The sequence below is a fragment of the Theobroma umbraticum genome, unplaced genomic scaffold (assembly GCF_002168275.2).
Source record: "Theobroma umbraticum cultivar Fairchild unplaced genomic scaffold, ASM216827v3 scaffold_30.0, whole genome shotgun sequence".
Lineage (NCBI taxonomy): Eukaryota > Viridiplantae > Streptophyta > Magnoliopsida > Malvales > Malvaceae > Theobroma > Theobroma umbraticum.
The window spans coordinates 10192228-10214746 of NW_018397254.1; the positions used below are offsets into that span (position 1 = coordinate 10192228).

Consider the following 22519-nt stretch of genomic DNA (forward strand, 5'->3'; position numbering starts at 1 on the left):
AGACAACTCCACCGACCAAGAACCTTCCTTTGCTGGTACCGAGTACACGGCAAAACTGCAAGAACAATATTCAGTCAACAAAACACAGCCACAAATTAAATCGTTAAGTAATTAAAATTAAACTAAAATAGGAAAATTAATTAAGACAGCGCGTGCTTAAGGTGAGTGCAAACTCAGCCTGCAGTTTTAAAAGATATCTAATAACAAAATGCCACGTGTTCCTTGTCATCGCCTCCTGCTTCAAGAACATGACAGGGATTGACAGCTAACCAACCAGTCCGAAGATTTAGGAGAACATGAGGATATGACAAATGACGGTTTTGCCCTGTGAACTCATTTTTGTGACCCAATAGAGTTGGGAATGGGTCCTTGGGTTTATCAAAGAGACCAGAAGGTTGACGCGGCGCAATTCCCTCTTTCTCTAGAAAGGATAGAAAGGGAAAGAAATTCAAGGGTGGGCGTAATATAGGAAAGATAACTTCGACATATGCTTAACGTGGCTGCGCTAAACCAAGAATGGTGGATCATTGGATGTTACGTGAGGCGGGCAGAATTACAGCTTACAAGAAGAAGGGAAGACCGCAAAGCAAAATGACTGTTGTGACCACGACATGTGAGGGGTCGGAAGCGAGCCAACTCGACCACGACACGGGTAGAACAGCTCAGTTTCAAACAAAACGAAAACCGTATTGGCGGGGGCAATTTTACATAGAACCAAAAATAAAATGAAATCCTCTTAATTTCGGCAAACAAATCGAGAAAAAAAAATCAATTGAATATGAATCGACAGAATCCTAAACCAACGAAAGATTGGATTGGGGATGATCGAAATCAACAACGGAAGGCAAAACGCAATCCCAATTCATAAAAACGAGGAGCAAAAAATAAGAGAGGAATGCAGGCCATAAAAAATATATAGATTCGGATTGAGTTGATAATGTCATTAAGATAAACAAGAATCGAGAAAGAGAAACAGAAAAAAGCAGTCACCTGAGTCCTGACTGGGTTGAAGGTTAATGTGAAAGCGGTTTGGGTTTCTTCTTGTTTTAATAGGAAGAAAATGGAAGACCGAAAAGAGCCCCTCTTTTATTGAATCAAAGAAGGCGGTGTGGCTTTCGCTTCTTTCCCTTCCGTGACGGAAATAATGAGCGCCTCTCTCTCTGTCTCTCTCGCTTGCTGTATGGCTATAAATATAAATAAATATATATGATTTGATATTGGTTTTTTCAACCTTCAGTTTGCCCTCTCTTGAACTTCTAATAGCTATATTTGCTTCCTGCTTCTGCTACAAGTACTACTACTAAACAAACAGGTAAAATTATGTAATAAACAAAGAAACAAAAATTAGGAGTTGCTTTTTGTGGCTTTTCTTTGAGTTGCCTCTACTTCACGCTAATTATTAAATTTATTTACCACATACATATTAATTCCTCAATTCTGGTTGGATTTAATTTATAGGAGATGTAACATTTAATTATAATTGTAACTTTATAAAAAAAAATTCAATTATTTTCTCCTAATAAAGCAACAACTGAATCTTATACCATTTTTCTTTAGCATTTGATCAATCCCTTAAGTTATATCCTACTAAAAGGAATCGGGGATGGCCACTACATTTTGTCTCAAAGAAAAATTCTCCCAAATTTTGCGTTTAAAGGGAAAAAAAATGATACCAAAGGCAAGGTTCTTGTCTTCTAGATTTATAAGGTGGATTCGTTTGGAGGATATCCTAAAGAGATAATCTCCCCAAGTATTCTGTCCTTCCAAAAGGTTTGGCTTTACATCGTGGATGCCATACCGTTTCATTGATGACATTTGTCCAAATTCTGGTTTGTATCTTATCGGTGAGTCATTTGGCTGCTCTGCCAAGATGTATCCAATTGAAATCCATATGCTTTCTAAGGCATTTCATTCTTCTCCTGCACTTGTTTGCACGACTCAAATTCCTAGTCTCCACCTTCCGTGGCTATCAAAGGGCCTCAGGCAAAAGCTGTTCAAAATATAACAAACTGAAATACTGCACAGAAACAAGAGTTTACACAGAGAAACAGTTCAAATATTTCTTTCCGACACCAAAATCATGTGTGATCGCAACTCTCAACTCAGACCAAGCCCCACCATAGCAGTCGCCACTCACCTGCAATATATAAGGCTATCAATTCTTGGTCAGTTTGACATTGTCCTTGGCTGCCAAAAAGCAACTTTTGACAGTGAACACGATGCCAATTATCAACTAATTTTTGGGTTCGGAAGCACTTTTTTGGACCCTGATATTTCCCCCAACTGCAGAAGCACATAGAAAGGTGATTTTGCCAACCGAGCTTTTCATAGCAGCAATGTCAAACTAGGCAATACGTCTAGAATATTTTTCACTAGTGGCAATCTTTGGAGCCTACTTCGAGGGTTAAGTTAGTACTGCCCACCCTATCAATTACTTAAGAAAAGAATAAAAAAAATGACAGGTCGCCCCTAAAAACCAATTCCATCGCCATCTAAACAAACTATTAATTTGGCATAGGAGGCTGGGTTAGAAAATATTTCCTAAGTTATAACAAGACATGGAGCTCATCTACAATCTTTAGCTACCTAATTACCTCCTTGATCATCAAAATCACTTTAGATTTTTCCTTTCGTTTCAAATGAAAAGACAAAATCACTTCAGCAGTGTCATCAGCTATGCCTTCTTCATAGTTATGAACTTGAAACAACTCCATGCTGTCAATGTTTCCAACATCTGCAACATGGATAAACAAATAAATAACAAATGTACAGCACAACTTAACTACCAACTGTATTACTACAAAATTGTCCTACACTGCAAAACAACTGAAAAAACAGAACAGATCAACATAAATTGTGAATTTAGCTTCAAATATTGTAATGCCGAGTAACAAACCAAGTAACCAAACTCAAAGTGATACAACAGACGTGACAGGATGAATCCCAAATACTACTTTTGAGGCCAATGACCGATACGTAAATAAATTATATCCTCTCACCTTATCAGTCATCTAGTACCTTCAACAGGAAATGAACTGCCATATAACACAGTCCTCTCTCCAAATAATATTCATTTAAGATTCAGCCTCAAAAATAAATGCAGTATCTGTCATATCTCAAGAAAAACATGGATCTAAACCCTAATTTGGCAAAAGTCATAAGAGATGCTTTAGTTCTCAAGGTGACAAGTAACCACAGCTTATATATCTATGCAAATTTATCTGCAAATTTATATTCACGCCTATGACGGTGAAAGAAAACCACAAGACCAGACAAACCATCAATCCACAGAAAGCATGTTGATGAATCAAGAGGGAGAAAATATAAGCAATAAAGTTCAGCTACAGTGCATAGACACTGAAAACAAAAACCCTTCAAGCCAGCCCAACTCATTCAGAAACATTTTTGAGCAAGCTATCTAATCCATAGGTTGAAATAAAAGAACAGTTCTAGGCACAGGAAAATATAATTCATTTCCAACTTAAAGAATGGAACAGGCATTCTATATTCACGTGCATTATACAAATATAATTTAATTGATGAATAAATACAGGCACCTCCCATATGAAGGATATATATATACAAACTCCTTTAAAACATGGATTATACTTCTCACCCATGAAATATTTTGCTGAGATGAAATTCAAAAAGAAAAAAAAAAAGATGACAAATATGCTAAACACAATTAACTCTTAATTCACCAAATTCAATACCCAAGACCTGAGTTTGAGAGTAATCATAATCACAAAAATCTACCTGATCTACTACTAGATGGATATGAGTCGTATCAATAGATACGCTACATGTAACTACATTTTGTTCCCCAAATACAAGAGAACAGTTCTCATAAAAACCATCCTTAGGCGGTAGATTTAGCAAAGAAGACTTTGGAGCTGACACCCTACGTTTACTGCTAGTACCAGTATAGCCTTCCCAGTCTTTCACCGCCAAAAACAGACGATGCCGGCGGCCTAGAAGCTCTGACACATATTTCATATCACCCTCAGCTAAAGCATGTCGAACACGGGTAGATGAGACTTGTCCTCTCTCTTTCAAGTCACAACGGTCTATATTTCGGGAATCTTGGTGCCTGTCCATGACAGAATTTATTATGTAAGCACCTATACCAAATTCATTACACAGCCTCACCAGTTCTGAAGCGTCACCAGCAGCTTTATAACCAAACCGATAGTTTTCACCTGATCAATTAGCCATAGAGACAAACAATTTCAATATTTTCTGGATTAATCTATTTTGAGACAAATAAAACCCTAACAGTTGATACAGCTTTTAGTTTACCTGCCACAACTCCACATACTTGAAGCTCCGTCGCCAGCTTCTCCACAAACTGCCTTGGTGTAAGATGTCTAACACTTGAAAATTGTACCTCGAATTCCCTGGGGGTTACATTACCACAATATGGTGCCCAAGAGGAGAGAATACGTTTACGATCACATATGGCAACTATGGGAGCCCTGTTGAAAACCATTCGCATCAGATGTGAAAACCAGCTGTTGGAAGCAACCAAAAGCCTATTTTTTTAGGGGAAAAAAAAAGCATCAAAAGGAAAATGGTAGACGACTTTACCTAGGCTCCCAACCAAGGACTTCTGCCAATCCTACAAATGACAAAAGATATGGAGCTCCAACCTTTGATGCTTGAATTGCAAGTTCTCGATGACCAATGTGAAGGGCGTCAAACTTTCCCAATGCAACTATCCCTCCTGGTGGAATGATGCGGACCAATAAAATAAAAACACTAACACACAAAAATACAAATTATGGTAACATAGAAGAAAAGTAGAAGAAAAGGAAAAAGAAACCTGCCACTGAGGACAATGCTTCAGAAGGGTGCTCATGATCGTCTTCTCGTTGGCTTTACAGAAAAGAAAATTAATCAGATGCTTGAACAAACATGTTATAAACAAGCCAATATACAGGGATTACAATTAATACAAAAAACAGAGGACAATTTCAATTTTGAACCATTTCTAACGCTCATTTGATTAAATTTGATTGAAAGTTGAACAAATTGAAGCAAATACCTAAAATTTTGAACTGAGAACTAAAACAATTTATTTCTTCTTTCGAAAGAAGAGAAAAAGGAACCTGAAAGAATCAGGGAGAATAGGAATGTCGCCTGGGGACTTGGACTGAGGACTAGAAGAAGAAACCGAACGGTGTTGAAGACGATGATTGTGATGGTCAACAATTGCGGCGGAGGAGGAGGGAGGTTTCAGCATGAAAGAAGAGAGCTGCACGATTCTGGAGGAGTAGAACCCTAACCCTAAATGTTGATGAGGGATGCGAGAGCCGCCACTGGCCAACATTATCAACTATGTTCAAGTATCAATTTGCTAAAACCAGAAATGGGAGTTTCAATTTGTCAAAAGTTTTGCCTTTCGGATTTCAATATCTTATTTCATAAAAAACAAAAAAGGGGTGTTTCTGCTCACTGCTCTTTCTTCCTGTACATCTACATCTACATGGTGGTAGCAGCAGCAGCTGAGGAGCAGGAGCTAGGGTTTGCGGCTTTGCGCCCCTTTACACCATTAACGGTTTTGGGGCCTCCATGTGAACCACGTCAGCGCTAAAAGAGCTTTGTGGACCCCAGAATTACATGTGGTCCCGTCAATTTGGAAAACCACGCCAGCATGGGGGTTGGGCCTTCATTTTGGGCTTTTATTCGTTTGGGTATAGATTTTAGGATACATTAAACTCAGGGATGATGTGGAGCAATGATTGCAGCCCATCTATGCTGTGATTATTCAAAAGGAACTAAAGATAGAAAAGACGCTAAAGTCTGCATGCATGCATGAAGTGAACTGCATGTTTTCTCAGTAGTGGCGTCCTTCTCGATCAGTTCACTGACTAAACATTCTTTCACCGACGAGCTCTATTTTCGAGTTTTTCATCTGGCTGATGGGATAATTTTGAGCTTTTAAGTTTTTCATTTTTGTTCTCTCTGTCATCAACTGCTTGGATTTGTTTCTCTTTTGTTCGTTTTGGGTCTCCATGTTTTCTCAACATTAGTGTCCTTCTCGATCAATCTGTCGACTGACCATTCTCTCACCAGGGAGTGCCTTCAGACTCTTCCCTTTTGGAGTGAAGTCTTCAGGGATCCAACAGTGCCGCTTATGGTGGATATTGGATGTGGTAACCCCTCCCTCTATTCAATATATCTGCAAACTGTTGCTATTCATTAATAATTCTTTCAAATTAAGAGAGATGATTGATACATAAATGTGAACCTGTTAGCTACTGCATAGTACTTGGAAATCTACCATTTCAATCGTGGAAAACTACTAATTTATTATCCAAATAGCCATTTAGAGTTTGGGAGCGGAGGTGGCTATTCCTTATTAACTTCTTATTGAGTTTTAAATCCTTTAATCTGAACCAATCACAATCATGCTTGGATTCTTGTACGATAAATGGGCTTTTGCATTTTCTCTTCTCATATTTGGACTCAGATGTTGATGGATAACATTGAAAAGTCTTGAGCAAGTTATAATTTGTTAATGGTTTTTATTATCCAATAATGTGTTCCATTATGATATTGAGCAAGTAGGTTACGAGGCAGGATACTTTAGAGGTGTTGCAGAGACAGGTTTACCATGGGGGCAGGAGGATTGTGCCGCAACTGAAATACTAAAATGGTAAAAGAAATCCTTTTGGTATTATTATGTAACTATAACTACTCCAAGAAAAATTTTAATGAGGTCTCCATTGGAAATTGTTTGGGTTTTTTATCCTTTATCCGTCAATGTATGGCATTTGTTTCCCCATTATCTATAGTAACATGTTTTTCACTTGGCTTATATATGCGAGTTTCTTATTGTTCTTCTTATTAAAATCAAATCTAGGCATTCTTCGTTTCTTTATTTGTTATTTATTCAACAGCAACTATTCTATTTTTGTTTTGTTCATGATCTATGGTGTAGGTTAAAATGAAAAGGACCTTTGTTTAATTGAGTCTAATGAAGGTTCCCTTTGTCCTTTATTGTCCAGTTGTGAGAAAATGCATTAGAATAACATGAAGTTACGAATCTTTTTGGGTTTTATGATCTTTCATTGTTCAAGGAATAGAGAACAAAAGCTCTGCTAAATGCTAGCCCATTAGTAATCTGGTTTGTCTCTGACTTTCCTATAATGATTTAGAATATACCCTATAGGCAAAGGAACCGATTGTGTTCTCATGTGTTTCCTTTCCTACTGCAAGCGCCAATGATATAAGCATTTCCTCGTGGAGATTAATTCAGCTAATGTGATTAATTGTTCTAATGTTGTGTTTATGTGTTGCAGAAATAAACGAAAGTATGAAAAATCAAAACTTTGAACTTAAAATATCTGTTAATGTTTTAGATGAGAGAAATTTAGCTAAATAGAAAGCCCTGTCTTAGTCAAGATCTGTTTACTGTTTTAAAAACTAAACTGATTGGAGGATTGGAAATGACTTAATATTCTCTTAGTCACTAAGTGTATTATTTTTCTGAAGATTAACATTAATTATATTTCTTTTCTTTCCAGTACTTACTCTGAAATTTCAAAATATTTTTTGATAGAGAAATATACTTTACTTGTGTTGCCCATATCAAAGACTTTGATTATGCCTAAGTTATCTATTGTTGTTCCTTAAGTATATATGTATATTGTATTGATAAATATTATATATAGTGTGTTAATATATTACTGTATATAGTTAATATGTACTTATATAGCATATAAGTATACTAAGAAGTCATAAAATATATATATACACTATATAATAGTATATTGTTATGGACTAATTAGTATATTTTAATAACTTAAGTTTATATATATATATATATAAGGATTGTGTGAGTACATACATGCAATAAATAATCTTATAATATATTAATTTCAAAATCAATTAATTCAGTTAATCGATTTCAAAAATTTTTGACCAAATCAACTTAACTGAGTCTTTTAATTGATTTAACTAAATTAATTAAATTAACTTAATCGAATTTTGCTCCTCCTTAGTTGCTGGTGAAGTTTCTTCGAAACTCTACAAGAGAATGACAAGGAGGATTCGCATTCCGATTTGGAAAGTGTACACCAAACCGTGCAGAACTTTGGGGAGCATATCAAGAACATATGTCTAGCTCGAGACTTGGGTCATTGAAGGATCAATCTTCAAGTTGACAATAAACTTGTGGTATAGGCCATTACTTCATCCATGTTCTAATTCTGACTTAATTCAAGCTATTCAATTTCTTCTTCATCGTGAATGAGAAATCCATATTCATCTTGTTTTCATACAAGGAAAAGTTTTGGCTAACTTCATGGCTAATCTATAGACGAGAAATTCATCATATTTGATAGTCCTTTGACTGGAGCTTGAGACTTGTTGATAAACAACGTGATGGGAATCCATTTCCCTCAAATGATTAAACAAAAAAATTTTATTTTTCATAATAAAAAAATCATCATACATTAATATATTACATTATCATTATCATAAAAACACAATTCATATAAAATAATAAGTGATATTTTAATTAATTTAAAATAAAAAGTAAAAATTTTATTTATATTTTAGTGAATAATTCAACAACTTAATTCGTCATTTCCATTTTATTGCTGGACTCAAAAATAGTTTAGAAAATGGATAAAAGTTGGGGTAAGGGCAGCAGACTGCAAGAATCCCTCTATCCTTGATTGCTTTCCATCGAATATTACAGTGGGGTTCCACGAGAAAGAAGCATGAAAGCAAAATGAAATGGAGATGCTGACCAAATAAAACTGTGGGTATATCAGGGCATTTCACAGCCACAAACAAAGCTCCAACTTTGTGGACATAAGATTAGCATCTTAGTAAGAAAATAATATACATATTTAAATTTTGGGATATGCACCAGAATTTACTTTGCCTCTTCAGTAACAACAAAACTCTCACAATTTCTCTCTATGCAACAATTCTTGGTTGCCAATAGAAAATGCGGCCAACAGCAACACCCCAACTATAAACCAACTAGAAAGAATAATAATAATAAGAATAATAATCTAAATTTAGCTATACCTTGAGCTGTTCCTCCTGCCCCACCACTTCTTTTTCACCCTCTCAAGTGCACCTTCTTCATTCCCCAGTTTATTCAGTATCACTTTTGTCTCTCGTAATCTTGAAGCATAATCCTTCTTCCATGTTTCAAACATCTGCTTCAACCTTCTAAGCTCACGATCCGGGTTCAGGCTTGCTTCAACCTGACCTGATTTCACCTCCACCAAGAACTTGGCATCATCACCAAAAACTTGACTCCTCTGCTCAAATTCCTCCGCCAACCGGCTTATAACACTCAACCCTGCACTCATTGGTCTCAACCCGTTGCTCTCAGGGCCCTTGTGGTTACTTCCTGTATCCCAGCTATACTCTCTATCATCACTTGCATTAACTGATGCATCTGAATTTCTCTCTGACTCATCAACTGCTAGGCTCTTCTTTGCAATGGAGAGGCTGGATTGGAGTGACCTCATTTGTTTCTGCCACACCTCTTCCATGGACTTCATCTTTAGCTCATACTCGGACCAACGGCTTTCGTATTGTTGGATCCGTTGGTGGAGGATGTCATTTTCCTCTTCCTTCTCCCTCAGAGCAGCCTCAGCTTTAAGAACTCGCCGCTGTAGTTCAGCCAGAAATGATGACTTGACAAGCACCTCATCTGATTCATTTGCCTGTATCAGAATTTATAATCATTTAGTGTCTCAAATGCAAATAATATAGTATGGATAAATGCACATATCTTCTAAGCAAAAGTTGCAACTGATTAAAAGCAATCATTCACAACTTATAGGGACTGAATTAGAATTACAATCAGAGAAATACTGGAGCTTTAGACTCTGCATAACAATAAAAACAAAAATAGGCATCATAGACCATTGATATGCAAAAAATTGGGATGAACATTTTTTATGATATTTCTTACCAAGATTGGACATATATTTTTAGAGCAGTGTGAGTGACTACTAGGTCTATAGCAAGGAGACAGAAATTCAAAGCCAAATTTAGAAGTGTTGGTGATCAAAAGCCCATCCAGCATCATAATAAACTACAAAGTACTGATCGAACATGTATCAGTGCAAAAGAAAATGAATGTTTAACATCATTCCCCAAATAAAGCAATAGGGGAATGCTATTTGTTAAACATTAACACAGAATTACATGAAAGATTGAACCATAAGTAAAATTTGTTAAAGAGTTAAACACAATAAGATGGTCACTGTACCTTGGAGCCCCCAGATGTCAGTAACCCTATATCTCCAGAGCATCTTCTAACCAACCAGCCACGAATAACTGCAGCATAGACATTATCATCAAATTATACAGACAATTTTCAGTGGCATGATTTTCAATCACTGACTTTACAGAAGAAAAATGCCTCGCCTAAACCTGCTTTGTCATATATCTTTCCAGTTTTGGCAGGGAAAATCAAATTTCTCAAATCCACTCTCAGAGGGCATTCGATGTAAAAATATTTAATTTACTTAAATGTTTTCCAGCCATTTAATGTTTTTGAATATCTTTTTTAAATTTCTCAGGAGTTAAATGTTTTCCAACCATTCTTTATAACATTCCTCAGGAGTTATATTAAAAATGCACTTTGATGTATTAGAATATCTAACATAAACAAACTGCTGGTTGAAATACAGACACATGTTTATCCTCAAATTACCTGACGATGGCAATCAGAATCCCAAGGCATTTTCAATCATTTTGAACTCAACTTTCAAGAAACCACAAAGAGGCATTATATTGCTTTGCATATTTATACTTAAAACTCAAGCGAAAAAAGACAAAAAAAAAACCTAAATACCTGATTGTATCACAATTGATGCATGACTAATGTTCTTGAACTTTTTCCTTGCATTCCTGCTTTTAATCTGCTTTTGTATAACAACAGCAGCTCTATGTCTCTGCAGTAAGACAGCATATTCTTTCCGGGTTTTCTCTCCTCTGACAACTGTAGTAAGAGATACAGAAAAATCAGGTCTTAAAAGTTTCTTAGTTTGCTTAAATATAATTTCAAAGCAATTAAAATACAGAAAATTTGAATACATGACTGAAGGGTAGCAATTCCTCTTTGAAGCTCCTTAAAGTAGCAGCGAGCTTGGTGACCTCTGAAGCAGCTTTGAACACGTAAAATGCCATGAAGAGTATGATTTCTTGTATCCTCAAGAACCCCAATCTGCATTGATTATTAATCTTACATCAGCTCATCAAGATCAAGAAAAGATACATGTTGCAGGGAACTTTCTATGTTAATTATCAAGACATGTAACAACATTGTTATACAGTTTATAAAATCTCCTCAAGAACCTCAATCGGACCAGGTGTCCTTGTTGTATCAACTTAATTCAAGGTTATGATGTAGATAGATGTTCCTAAGCATTTCGATTTCCAATTGCTAGTATTGATACCAATGTTTTCAAAATTGACCTGCCTTTCTAATCATTCAAGCAAAGAGTTACAAGGCCAGGGGGTTGGAATTGAGGTCAACTCAAGAGTTAGGAAATGAATGTATTTATATCTATTAAAAAAGTACAAATTATGCTTAGCATAATCTTCTTCTTTTGCATGAAAAGGTTTCAACTAAGAACTCATGCTAATAGGGTAACAAATTAATTATTCTAGTGCATTATAGATTCTCTTCCAAGCATCCGTTTTTAGTAAAATGAACTATAACCTATAATGTTTCAGTGATTTTGGGTAAAGATGGTTCAGGGGTTAAGACCTGGTTCCTGGGTTCTGACTTTCTGGTTAAACTGCAGGTCTGACAGCAATGATAGTAGTAAATGAATAAATGTAATCAATTATAAGCAGAAACTAACCGGACACATCCAACCAACCCCACTCCTCCCCTTCCATTTTTCCCAAAAGAGCCCACAAAAGAGGAGGAAGGGGGGAAGGGGGCTGCAAAAACCAAATAAAAAAAAAAAAAAGAGAGGGTAAACAACACAGGATGAGCCTATCATAATTCTTTTATTATACCTGCCCAGTACGGAAAAACAATTTTGTGTAGCCCACTTGATACATCTCAGGCAAAATGTTGAATTGATGAAGAATTGCAACTGAAACACTAAGTGGATCTTGCGAGGCAACGTTTTCCAGTAGAAGAAAACCATACCTGAGGAAAGATAAAAGGACAAACCAACACCACCAACCATAAACACCCAAAACCCAAAAGAAAAAATTGGAGAAAGAATCAGATATTTAAGAAATATGTATGAATTCTCAAATCTGTGTAGAAAGGTAAAAAGAAAAGGAAAATGGTCCTCCCTTTGACAAAGAGAAAAGGGTTTCCTCTTCTTTACCTTCTGGCAAACTTCTGGTGAGACATTCTGGTAGGAAAGCCAGATCGTGATATACGAACAACCTCTAGAACTCCACAACATCTCAGCTGCTGCAAAACGAGTCCTTGCTCATATGATCCAGGAGATTGAGAGTTGTTGGGCTTTATACAACGTATGAAATGTGGAGTAGTGCTCTCTAGACGTTGCATTAGTTGGAAGAGTTGACCCTAAATTATAGTAACACAATGAGAGGAATAGAGGATAAATTAACTATAACCTTCAAAAAAGAGTTCTACTCAAAAAGCAATAGACTTTACAAACCATAAAAGTTAAACACTATGATTTCCTAAAGGATAGTTATCTAGTTTCTTTCATACTCCTTCAAATATGTCTTACATTAACACAGAAGTTGAATTACTTTTATATGCCAAACATGTAAAAGTTTTGAATCATTATTTCATCTGAGACTATAGTACGTTCAGTGAAAATAATATTAAAACAAATAATGTAAGAGAAACAGTAATCTGAATCATAGCATGGCAACCTCCTCAGTTATTAGTCTTAAATACATCAGTCACTGGGATTGCTATGACTCCTGTCCACGGATACAGATTGCCATAAAGGGGAAAATCAAATCAAACACAAGTGTTAGAAGACTCACAACTTTTAAAACCATGCATGCCTTGCCTCCATGAACGATAAAAGTGGACCTCATACTAATAATGAAACAATCATAATTGCCAAAAGCAAAAGAACATAAGAAAATAAAGTATGAAACTAGTCTTTCCATTACTGAGGAAAACCAGAATTACGTGATTCATGTTTAGTTGAAAAGGTCATAAATACAGTATACTAAACGGTGGATCAAGAGATTTAAATCTAGGCCAGATCAACCAGATGTAAGAATCACAAAGGAGACAATGGACCACCCACCTTGACTTGATCAATGTTTCCTTTCACGCAGCCTAAGAAATTGACACAAAACTAAAGGAGGACAAAAGAAACTTCAAGTATAAGACAAACAATGGACTATTTTAGCTTAAGACATGTATGAACCTCGTACCCTTGAGCAGGAAGCGACAACTTTTGCAAAACATCAAAAAATATCACAAGATGTCAAGTAATGGATCAATAGACACACAAATATGAAGTTAAAAACTATCTGGTGCCCTCTATGAAATAGTAAGAATGAGAAAATACAAAATTATTAGTATGTTCAAACTTATGCACACAATTTCATAGAAGCTTCTTTCACATGTTCATATTTATCATACTGAAGCTAGAGAACATTTGAAATTTGGAAAGGACTTCACCTTAAATTTTGTTGCAACGCTTAGCTTTTGAGAATCTGCACCACCAGCTTTATGTAAAGGACCAACCACAGGCTTCTCAGATTGGTTAAACATTTTTGATGCAAATGTCTGAGGAAGGTGGCACGAGCACGAGGACAGTAGTTGAATTGAATCCAGGTGCAGTAAGTCCCTGTTCTTCTCTAGAAATCCAGTTGTGTCGTATGTAACCTGAGTTGGGGACCAAGCAGAACTGTCAAATTGTCAGGTTGCAGGAATAAATAAAAACTGAAAGTGACACAACTTTGTTCCACTGCCAATACTTTCAACAATGAAAAATAGGAGGCGCAGGCAAACACCTTGAAACACAACAAAGGAAACTGCAATTGGCAACAAATGAATCAGAAAGGTATATACCTCTCCTGCAAAATGAGAGACAGTGAAAGCTTTTTCTCGCTCTCCCCTAAAACAAGGATTAGAATTTAGATGCTGCTTGAGCTTGTTGGCAAATGTGAAATCACTGCCATTTGGAAAAGTGGACTCCTCATCTAACAGAGACAATAATCCCAAAGGTTTCTGCATAAAACTAAGAAAATATCAATAATAGAGGCAAAGAAGCACATTCTATACATGATGCTGCAAAGAATTAAAGAAATCAGTACCAGAGGCAGGCATCAAATTTTGGTTAAATTATTTTTGTCATTCTTAAAATTTCCACCTTCAACTCCATCCAAAAGATGGGGAAAGTTAAATTAAAAAAAACAGGAATCCAATATACATGCCTAGCATATTAGTAACATAACATACACAAGATATGCATGTACATTCTTTGATCTAATGCCACAGAAAATCTAAACAAGAATTGTTAATTTGGTAGGGACAAATGAATATGAGCTTCAAAACCCAATGCAATATGAATAATTTGAGATGCTATCAGAGAAAAAGAATGTCTTAGTATATCATGCATAAGATGCAAAAGCAACTTTTGTTGAACCAAATGTCAGGAGTGGAGAAAAATACCATGTAAGCTAATTTTCATTTCAAAATTCTAAGATAACTTTTCCTTTTTTTACACAATTAAACTTGAAAGGTTATGAGCCATGACAAACAACAAGATCAGAATAACATCAAAGCAGGACAAGCTCTAGAGCATCTTGCAGTAATGACATTATTTCTTATACCAAGAACATAGAAGGAAAGCAGACTGTGAAGCTGAAGCATAAAAAATGAACTCCTTACCTTTTCGAAAAGATTAAGACAATCTTGGTTGTCATCAAAATCAACTTTCGCCCAGTCAATGCCATCTTGGATATATTCCTGAAACGGAAAAAAACGGATCAAGAATCATAGTAAAATTCACATGTCTTGTTTGAATGAAATTTCATTATTCTCAAACAACACTAATTAACCAGAGCCAAGGCAAAGCAACATATTATTATCTTTTAATAAAAAGACTGATTCAAGAGTTAAAACTTTTCTTGAGCAAGGTGATGTTTCAGCATTCTTAATTAGTTCGTGATGAAGAAAGTTTATGCAAGCCACCACTTCGACTGCATACTTCAATCATCATTAATTATCCAAAAAGGTAGTTTCAATCATCATCACTGAAGATTCAATGATTCATTACTACGATAACTCTTCCCCACCAAAGAATGTAAAGCTTATGGTATGAAAGAGGTTCTTTACAACGAAAAACTTAAAAGTGTAAAAATAGATTATCAATAGCAGAGTTTTGAGCTTCTTGTGTCCAAAAGTGGGAATGTAAAGCTTATGGTATGAAAGAGGTTCTTTACAAGGAAAAACTTAAAGTGTAAAAATAGATTATCAATAGCAGAGTTTTGAGCTTCTTGTGTCCAAAAGTGGGAAAACTGTAATTTTAGTCATTACTTCAGAGTAATTCATATTATTTTGAAGCTGCTGTTGCACATTATTTACCCAGTGCAAAACATACCAGCTCTAAACGGTTGAAGAAATAAATTATGTTCTGGTCAGGTTCTATAAGTGCCATGATAATTCACATCAATAACTCTAAACTCTTAATTTAATCATATGATATAGAAAATATAAGCTACCTCCTGCTCCAACTTGAATAAATGACGATTAAAATGCTGCTGCAATCTCTCATTTGCATAATTAATGCAGAACTGCTCAAAACTATTTCTCTGTAAAAAGAAATCATGTTGAATGAATAACAAAACAAAAGGTCAATTTGGACATACAGAGACACAGAAAGAGCGAGAGAAAGAGAGAGATAAGAGAGTCAAAGTATTACTGAAACATACATCAAATGATTCAAAGCCATAAATATCAAGAATGCTGATAGATCTGCCAGTTCGCCTCTTCCCAACAGCAAGTGATTTGTTAATTTGTTCTACCAGCCACTCGAACAAACAAGCATAAATTGATTTTGCCAAGGCATCTCTTGTGTCAATTGCCTGAAAATTAGAGCATGTGTTGATTATAAATGTCAGAAAATCTTAAAATTTGAATATAAATAAAATCGCTTCCAACTGTAACTGGATAGACTCTAGGACAATCATCAGTCAGACAGAGGTTCATAAACTAACAATGGAGGTCAGAATCCCAAATAGTTTCAACTTTTGACACCAAATTAAGATGTAGAAGCAAGCAGTTTACAAATTTAGCGAGGCTGAAGTGTCATGTATGAAACACAGCCAAATATAATAATGATATAACTTAACTCATTCTGTAGAAATGAAAGAAAGTGAGTAAACTCTAGCAATTATAAATTCCATGCTCATTTTCAATATGCAAGGGCAGCAGTACTGTGAACCCAATCTTATTTGGTTCTCTAATTTGATTCTTCAAAAACAAGACAGAGCAATCAATCCATGTTAATTTCCATAATTATGGCATTAATTAAGTGATTTCCCTCAAATGACAAGGAGATATGGACATAAAGTAGCTAGAATGGGAACAGTATTTGGTATCAAAGCAACCCTAGCCTTCTTCCAGCCAGCTTCAATGAACAGACAAGTCTTCAAATGTGACACATGAAAGCCATGAGTTAAAAAAAGAGGATGTCACAGAAATGTTATTGAAACAATAAGCATGGAGAAAGTTTTTATCTGAAGAAACCATCTTTGACATGCTCAAACTTAAACTGAGATAGAATGCTTACGCTTATTATGACCTACCAACAAAATATAGTATTCCTACACAGTAGGATTCTTACCTGTGATAGTGTTAGTTTTTGGACTATATTATCATTACCAACTCTCATTTTGCGAGTTGATAAAGCCAGATTAAGCTCTGAAGTGTCACATCCAATCAACTTAGCAACATTGATTAGACCTGAAAAGTAATATTATAGCCTTCAGAGAGATCAGATGAAGCTCAAGCAAATGCAACATGAATAAAATAATGAAGACAACCATTTTTGTGGCAAAAACATTGACATATCAGACCAATGAACAAAATGCAAGAAGGCATATCAGCATCGCTAAAAGGAAGAAGAGATAAAGAGGCAAAAAGCAACTGCCTATTAGAATGGAAATATAAATAAAAACTAAAAAAGAGAAAATCTAGTATACAGGACATCATATCTTGACTCTGGCACAATGTACTGCTGCCAAAAAGAGAAACCTGCCAGTAAAATCATTAAAACAACAAACAGGTGTAACAAACAAATTGGTCTCTAATACCATTTTTTAAGCACCCAACCTAAAATTAACTGGCAATAGTTGAGACACTTAACTTAAATATTAAGCGACAGCAACCTCTAAACTTAACCAATGGGGGATAACACCACTCAATGGATTTCTCCCGTGTCCCCATTTCATTTTTCCCTTTCCTAGTAAAGTCTACTTTTAGGAAGGAGGAGTTTGGAGGGGAAGATAGAGGAAAGGTTGTAAGGCTGAGTTTCCTAACATTTATGAACAGTCACAGGTATAATAACAACAGTAATAAAACTGTAAAACTTAAGAAATATTATGGTAATCCAGGTAGTAAGAGTCTTTTATAGTGGTCGTCAGAAATTTCTTACTTTCATCTGCCACAGCTTCAACATGGTTTTCATTATCAATGACGTTGAATGAGACATTTCCCAGCCACAGAACTGCAGCAAGCATTGCAAAGACATTCTCTTGGTCTTCTTTGCTAACATGGACAACATCCAAAGCTTCCTGAAATTAGACACGTAAAAAATTACATGACAATTACTTTCTCAGTTTTAAGTATGAATCATAACAAATGACTAAATGGATAGAAGAGATATATTCAAGACAAATAAGCACCTTAACAATGCGAAATTGTTCAGCATCATCAACCCCAGCAATAGAATAGCAATTACTCTGCTTCAAATATTTATACTCATCCACATCCTTCAAATTCAGCTTCTCTGTATGCCAGAATTGAATGAAAAGAGGCAAAGAACATAATTTAGTATGGCAAAAGATTGAACAAAATTCTTCATAATATATATACTTAGGAGATTATTTCCAGAAACTAACAGCATAAAAGGGAAGACAACAACTAAGCTAGTTATCTCAAGAATACTTTTATCCTATCAGATTTAGGAGAGTCAAAACCATAACACATAGATTTCCAAGCCATCATAACAGCAAACTCTAATTTGCTGTTATCAAAAAGCATACCTTAAGACAAGTTCAAAGATGAACAAACCATAAGCAATCTAGCAAAAAAGACCAAACTCGTATCCCTAGTTGTTGCCAACAGGAAGTTTATTTAGATCAAAGAAAATTAAGACAGCAAGCAATCACTACCTCTAAGAGCACGAGGAGCACCAGCACAAAGCTGATAAAATATATGGTAAGACCTTTCTCCCTCTGCACATTGGACCACTCTAGACTGTTCATACAATAGATTAAATTAGCAACTCATACCTAGAAAAATAATAGATCAATTGGCACAGAAGAACAAGGTGTGTTACAAAAAATTACCTTCTCTACTAGAACTGCCCAATTACGGAGAAAAAACAAATTCAAGCTTGATGTTAGTTACAGATTTCAGGATGAAAAACATAATATGCTCAAATAAATAAATTTTATCTAAGGATCGCAGCAGTAAAAATAAGCTTACAAGTTTGAATCTTGGCCCCAGATATTTTTCCAGTTTCACTAAAGTGGATTTCAATCAACTTCCCCTAAGAAATATTCACCCAAATTATCAGTACTTGAAGGCCATCTCATCAAATTTCACAATTGCTAACACTCTAAGCAAATTGATAAAATCAAAGAAAACCTTCAATAGCCATGAAAGAACATGGAACTTACAAAGCGGCTGGAGTTGTCATTTCTTAATGTTTTTGCATTACCAAATGCTTCTAAGATTGGATTGGTCTTCAATATTTCATACTCTATTCCACTCCCACCACCAAGAGCTGCCAAATATTGCATTGCTATCTTTGCTGTCTCAGTTTTTCCTGCTCCACTCTCACCACTAGACAAGCAAATGGCAACACAAGCATTACATGAATAGCCACAAACCATAAAAACAAAACAAAACTAGCTGTAATAAATCCCTGCAATGTGCTCCGATAATTATGATCAGATGTTTTAGTATACAATGATTAAAAAAGTAATTTACTCAAATGAAATTTAAGGCTTTACATTCCACATCACATATGTGCCAAACTGAATTAAAGAGCACAGCTACCAAAAAGTAAATACAGGGGATGCAAGTCAGACAGTCAGAGAACAAAATATTACACATCCAAAGACAAAAAAGAGTCTATGAAAAGATAAATAGCACTAACCCAAAAGTCAGAAAAGGAAAGAGAATCTCCTTCACAACTTACAAAAGGTTCAAAAAGGGGAACCACCCAAAATAACATATCACTCCATTGGTAAAATGAAACTGTAAATACTTAAATAACTTAGACTCAACCTTCAACATCATAAACATAGAGGAAGTCAAAACCTAAAGCACCGACTTAATAGACAGCAAAGTTAGAGGTAGTCCTTCAATAACTCTAGTCCCCTTTAATATTCTAATAGTTGCACATCCCAACTCAATAAAAATATTAATTGCAGAAAGAGTTGGCATGCATGTCCCAGCATCAAACAAGCAATGAACATTTTAGTATTTGATCATCCTTATCGCCACAGAGAGCAGAGCTACACAAAAAAGCATCTTTATAGCCAAAAGAGAAACTCGTTGCTTCCATAGGCAAACTATGATATATTTATTCAACAATCATCCACAAAATGTGTTACTAGTTTCCATTCTCAAAATACCAAATAAAGAAGACATCCATACAGTACACAGCTAAAATAAAATTGGTGGAATCCATGTAAAGAAATATACTGAGAGAAGGAATAAGAAAGGAGAGAGAAAACCAACCTGATGATGATAGATTGATTCACTTCATCTGCAAATAAAAGCAAGAACCATATTAAAACCATAAATCATGACACTAACAAAGTTAATAAAAAGAAAAACCAATCTAACAATGTTAAAAAACTGCAAGTACCTCGTATCATTTCCCGGATGGCTGTGTCTGCAATCGCATAGACATGCGGGCTTTCAATCGATTTATTCTTGTATGCTTCAACGTAGTCATTTCCATATAAAGAAACTTCTTTAAAAGGATTGATAGCAACCAAAACTGGTCCTGCTTTTGTCTAAATTGAACATGATTATAACAATAACAACATTAGCAAAACACCTACCTCAAGGTGAAGGTTTAAAAATTGATAAAATAAGTGTGCGCTCTTACGTATATCATATCTTGATTGTATCTATATTGGAGATTGAACAAGACTGATGGCTCATTTAAATAACTAAGTTGCATGAGATCATCCACCCCATCAAGGATATCAGGATTTGCAGGTATCAAACTTTCAGAATTCACCTTTAAAACCTACAATGGGGATACAAGTAAATGAATCAAATATCTACTCAACGTAAGAACTCATACTGCTTTCTTAATATTTGCTTACTTTCCCATCAGGAAGTGAAATAACTGACTCGGTCCCTGAAGTTGACATAATCCTCCCCAGCTCCCAATTCCCATTTGCATGTTGAAACCAAGACTGAACCTTCTGAAACAGCAAGATTAAGTAATTCAGTAGTTGAGCAAGAGAGCTACCATAAACTTAAGACTACATCCTGTCAAAGCAATCACTACCATAACCTAATATCAAACCAAGTGTCATAAACTACCTTTTTTGCCGCATATGAAGTTATGTCACTCCACCTACATTCGATGTTAGATTTCGAGACTGAAGGTAATGTTGCTGCAGTAGAGTCCAAATCCTCATCACCCACAGAAGAAGGCCTCTCCTCAACCAACATAGTAGTCCCACTATATGGTGAATCCTCATTGGCCTGATCAGTATCAGCAACACCATTTTCAACTCTCTCAACAACCTTGCCCCCTGAATCACCATTTTCAGGGGCACTCAAGCTCGTTACACAATTGTTTCCAGAATTTACATCCGCATATACACTGGGAGCTGGAGAACCCATGAACCTAAAATCAACAGGCATAGATTTAGTAAGCCTGTGGGAAGGAGGAACCCCAGTTTTCTGAGACATTTTCTCCTAAATGTTTCACATCCCTGAGGTTTGAACTTTAAGAGGATGTATCAAATAAAGGTTGAGATCAAAAACGTAAACTTTTTTCTGTTTTCACCAAAAGTTCTATCTAGCTTTAATATAAGACCCCACTTGAAGACTTATCCAGGCAATGCAAATGGCGGGGACCATTGTTTAAGACACAGACCCTAGTGCTCAACAATCCCCAGTCACCATTAACAAGCTCAGGACATAAATGGTTAAAGCTTCAACCATCACAACTAGAATTCACTTTACATTAAACAGTTCGAAATATCACAACTTCATATAAACGTTCAGCAAATTTAAAACCCGATCTAATATAAACTTAATATTCCTTCAAATCTTAAGCCAAACGTACAAGCTTCATAGAATTTCACTACCCCTTTTCATAAATAGACCTTTCCATTTGGCTGCTTCGAAAATACAAGAAATTATTTAAATAATCTAAAAAACCAAAAAATAAATAACTACACAAAAATTTCAGAGTAGTACAAAAGAATTGTCAAAATTAGAAACTTTTTCTTTCACCTTCCTCTATTTTCTCAGCAAACAAGCAAATAATAAGCCTAAAACCCACAAAATCTACCAAATCTAAACCGATCCAAGCAAGCCCAGTACATAACAAACAAAAAAAAAAGAGAAAAACGAAAGCAGGAAGATAAAAATTTCTTCACTTACCTGAAGAAAATAAAAGATAACAACTACTTCGAATCCAAGTGAGTACTTGAAAGCTTCGATCGATCTCAAAACCCTAGAAAACGTTCGAGATTCCAAATAATTAAGACTACAAAGAAGAAGCAGATAAAAATGCCAGACAAAGCGAAGTTTTCTCTTTTTAAGTTAAAGCCTTAAAAAGAAGCGAAGTGTATATACTGTTTCAAAAGAGTAGAATGATAGTTCAAGGGGACTGTTTGGTTTCTGAGAAAGTGCAGAGAGGAAAAAAAAAATCAAATAGAAAATTCAAAGGCGTGAGGAGAGGGATGCAGCTTTTCTGCCTCTCTCTCTGTTTTTCTCTGCTTCACACATTAAAAAGAAAATGCATTTTTTAAAAAAAAAAATTCATAGTTTGTTCTTTATTTTTTTTATTTTTTTAATTTACTTTTCCCTCAAAATTTTTGAATTTTGGAGGCTTTTAATTACCGCATACCGTCATGCCGACCGTATTCAAAAGAAGATTTTTAACGTTTTACGGATTTCAGGTAGAAAGACGATTTTGCCACTTTTTATTTTTTTAAACATTGGCGCCTTGGCCTTCAAATTATTTTGACTATTCTTTTGAGTCTTTATGTGGAAATATTCTTCGGTAAAAAGGATAGACAAGTTATTACTCTTTCCTAATTTACCCCAAACAATAGCTCATTTTACTATCCATTAAAT

General features: G+C 35.4%; 1 protein-coding gene across 3 annotated transcripts; it reads right to left on the minus strand.

The window, feature by feature from the left end:
- Positions 1–1546: 1546 nt before the first annotated feature.
- LOC110429005 (myosin-1) lies at positions 1547–22169 on the minus strand. Of its 3 annotated transcripts, XM_089785043.1 has the most exons (27): positions 20747–21136; positions 20524–20625; positions 20301–20444; positions 20055–20205; positions 19925–19952; positions 18856–19021; positions 18662–18725; positions 18523–18536; positions 18346–18430; positions 17857–17960; positions 17607–17745; positions 16797–16915; positions 15883–16035; positions 15673–15762; positions 14840–14917; positions 14018–14176; positions 13625–13831; positions 12333–12538; positions 12010–12145; positions 11077–11206; positions 10835–10981; positions 10247–10314; positions 9046–9695; positions 4823–4875; positions 4588–4723; positions 4300–4475; positions 3472–4199 (listed from the first exon to the last, which is right to left on the minus strand). In XM_089785043.1, exons 1-27 carry the CDS (start codon positions 21119–21121, stop codon positions 3676–3678), a joined length of 4404 nt encoding a protein of 1467 aa, XP_089641169.1. In that variant the 5' UTR covers positions 21122–21136; the 3' UTR covers positions 3472–3675. The 3 variants fall into 3 exon arrangements, with proteins under 3 accessions (XP_089641168.1, XP_089641169.1, XP_021300616.1); XM_021444941.2 differs by lacking the exons at positions 3472–4199; positions 4300–4475; positions 4588–4723; positions 4823–4875 and adding an exon at positions 21821–22169 and having other exon boundaries at positions 8662–9695; positions 20747–21056; XM_089785042.1 differs by lacking the exons at positions 9046–9695; positions 10247–10314; positions 10835–10981; ... (18 more) ...; positions 20524–20625; positions 20747–21136 and adding an exon at positions 5109–5557 and having other exon boundaries at positions 1547–4199.
- Between the last annotated feature and the right edge of the window lie 350 nt (positions 22170–22519).